Below are 2744 nucleotides of genomic sequence, written 5' to 3'. Positions count from 1 at the left end.
TACCCTGCAGCTCCTGAGGCCCCCCCCACCCCCACCGTGGCCTGGAGCTGCTGCTGTGTCCCCGCAGTACTTGGTGAGTGTCCCCCTGAAGATGTTCCGGCTGTGGGCGTTCATGGGGATGGCGGCTCAGGTAAGCGCAGCTCCCACTGGCTGCTGGTTCGCGCCTCCCGGTGGCCCGGGCGTTGAGTCCCGCAGCTGTGGAGCTGAGGCTGCCCCCCTGCCCCGTCCCTTCCAGGTCCCGCTGGCCTGGTTCGTCTCCAGGTTCCTCAGGGGTAACTACGGGAACGCAGCCGTCTGGATATCGCTGATCATCGGGCAGCCTATCGCCGTCCTCATGTACGTGCACGACTACTACGTGCTCAACTACGAAGGCAACCAGTGATGTCCTGGTGACCCCCAGGACAAACCAGGGCACCCACCGTTGCCCGTGCCAGCGCCGAGGTGCCACCGTGGGCAGCACCACTTGGCGTTACTGTCCTCGTCAATTTGAATGTCGGATCAATGCAATAGCCCCCCCCGGGGTGGGGGGGGACACACACGGACATGGCCCCCACTCTGTCCTGGGGATGGTGTGGCCTTGGGTGGGAGGGAGACATGGGGGGGAATCCTCCCTGGGCCCTGGTTGCCCCCAGCTTTAAGAGGCCGTCTGACCCCCTGTGGAGCCTCTGCTGTGTTACGGCACTTTAAGGGACTGTCCCTGGACTGTGACTGTCCCATCTGTCCCTCTGTCACGCTCCCCCCGGGACTGGGGTTGGGGGTGTGAGTGGGTGTCCCCTGCTGTCTCTGGGGCACAATCCCTGCCCGGAGCTCACCACTGCTGCAGTGGCCTGAGCTTTAAGAGGCCGTCTGACCCCCTGTGGAGCCTCTGCTGTGTTACGGCACTTTAAGGGACTGTCCCTGGACTGTGACTGTCCCATCTGTCCCTCTGTCACGCTCCCCCCGGGACTGGGGTTGGGGGTGTGAGTGGGTGTCCCCTGCTGTCTCTGGGGCACAATCCCTGCCCGGAGCTCACCACTGCTGCAGTGGCCTGCTCCATCCCTGGCTGGAAGCTTTTTGCATCACTCTCACTCCTTGCTTTGGTTTGTGTGCGAGCACAGTACACCACAGCCCTGACTCTCAGTTAGACTTCAACGCCGTAAATACAGATTTCATGAATGAAATAGTACAGCAGAAACGGCTTATAAGAGCCCCTCCAGGAATCCCCGGCTGCCCTCTCCACCCCCAGCGCAGCTGAAACAGCCAGCGGGGCTGCACAGTGGCGTTTTTTTTTTTTTTTTCCCAAGCCTGTTCCTCTCTCCTGGTCTACTACCCCCCAGTGCAGCACTTCCCCTCCCCAGCCCCAGAAGGGTCCCCGGGGAGGGGAGGACAGCATAACAGAGGGGTGACACCATGAGGGAGGGGGTGACCGGGCTCCACCAGCACCTTCCCTGTGCACTTGGGCAGTGAGGGGTGCACTGACCCCCAGGAACCACCTGCCCTTATCTGGCACAGTCACCCAATGGTTTGCTTTGAAGGGACCCTGAAAGGCCACCAAGTTCCCCCCCTGCTCTGGGCAGGGACACTTCCCACCAGCTCAGGTTGCTCAGAGCCCTGTCCAACCTGGCCTTGAACACCTCCAGGGATGGGGCAGTCACAGCTTCTCGGGGCAACCTGTGCTGGTGTCCCACCACCCGCACAGAAGAGAATTTCCTCCTCAGATCTCACCTAAATCTCCCCTCTATCAGTGTCAAGCCATTCCCCCTGGTCCCACGGCTCCCCTCCCTGATGCAGAGTCCCTCCCCAGCTCTCCTGGAGCCCCTTTAGGCACTGGAAGGGGCTCTGAGGTCTGCGCGGAGCCTTCTCTATGCCAGGGGCCCGCGGGGCTGCCGGCGCACGTTGCCGGCTCCTGGCCAGCTTTTCCCCCCCCGGCACCCCCGAGCCCTTCTTGGCAGCGCTGCTGTCCATCCCTCCATCCCCAGCCTGTGCCGGGACCGGGGGCTGTCCCCACCCCGCAGCAGGACCCTGCGCTTGGCCTGGCTCAGCCCTGTGAGGCCAAAGACCCTCAGCCCATGCAGAAGACCCAGACCCCCAGGGCAGGAGGTGAGTGTGAGGCCACTCCATCTCCACAGGGCACCTTGGGGACAGCCCTGCCTGCTCCTGCTGCCTGACCTAAGAAGATGCTGCCACTCCTGCTGTCCTGTTAGGGACATAGAAAATAAATTTTATTATTCATTTTAGATTTCTACACTGTAGTTGCATCACTAACCATGATCCTCATGAGAAGAACGCAGCTAACTCCGTACCCCGACATAGACACAACAGAGATCAGCCTTGGTCCATCGCCAGAGAGCGTGATATTGTTACTGCACAGAGAAAAAAAAAAGAAAAAAAGAAAAAAAAAACCAAAAAAACCCCAAGAGGAACCTACATTTTTGCTCTTTTTTTCTTTGCCCATACTCCAAAGAAATAAAAATAAAATTCCAGAGTGCCCTCCCACCCCCCAAACCCCGTTTCTGCCTCTGGGCGGGTGGCCGGAGCCCGTGGCTCTCGCAGGGCAGGCGGGAGGGCCGAAGGCAGGTGGCGGCACCAGCCTTGGCGTTGCAGGAAGCCGGCGGGTGTGGAGAGGCAATTTCAGGGCTGGACGCTGGCTGCAGCGGGGACCGGTGAACCCAAAGTGTTGGGAGAGGAGATGATGGGCGATGCAGCCAGGCTGCCAATGGGCTGGGACGCCGACAGCGAGGTAATGCCTGCAGAGGGGAGGGAGA

General features: G+C 60.7%; 2 protein-coding genes across 2 annotated transcripts in view; one reads left to right on the top strand and one right to left on the bottom strand.

The window, feature by feature from the left end:
- DGAT1 (diacylglycerol O-acyltransferase 1) overlaps positions 1-382 on the top strand; it is a gene marked incomplete at its 5' end in the record, with an annotated part of 3419 nt that extends 3037 nt beyond the window's left edge. The window contains 2 exons of the mRNA XM_009886849.1: positions 11-130; positions 236-382. Of these exons, the coding sequence (XP_009885151.1) occupies positions 11-130; positions 236-382 (267 nt within the window). The remainder of the gene's footprint in view (positions 1-10; positions 131-235) is intronic.
- A 2228-nt stretch (positions 383-2610) lies between these two features.
- LOC104288092 (casein kinase II subunit alpha-like) overlaps positions 2611-2744 on the bottom strand; it is a 15200-nt gene continuing 15066 nt past the window's right edge. Inside the window, exon 12 of the mRNA XM_009886844.1 lies at positions 2611-2726. Coding sequence (XP_009885146.1) covers positions 2611-2726 — 116 coding nt within the window. The remainder of the gene's footprint in view (positions 2727-2744) is intronic.

Source organism: Charadrius vociferus, unplaced genomic scaffold (genome assembly GCF_000708025.1).
Source record: "Charadrius vociferus isolate BGI_N301 unplaced genomic scaffold, ASM70802v2 scaffold1036, whole genome shotgun sequence".
Taxonomy (NCBI): domain Eukaryota; kingdom Metazoa; phylum Chordata; class Aves; order Charadriiformes; family Charadriidae; genus Charadrius; species Charadrius vociferus.
This window is presented reverse-complemented; position numbering and strand designations above follow the sequence as displayed.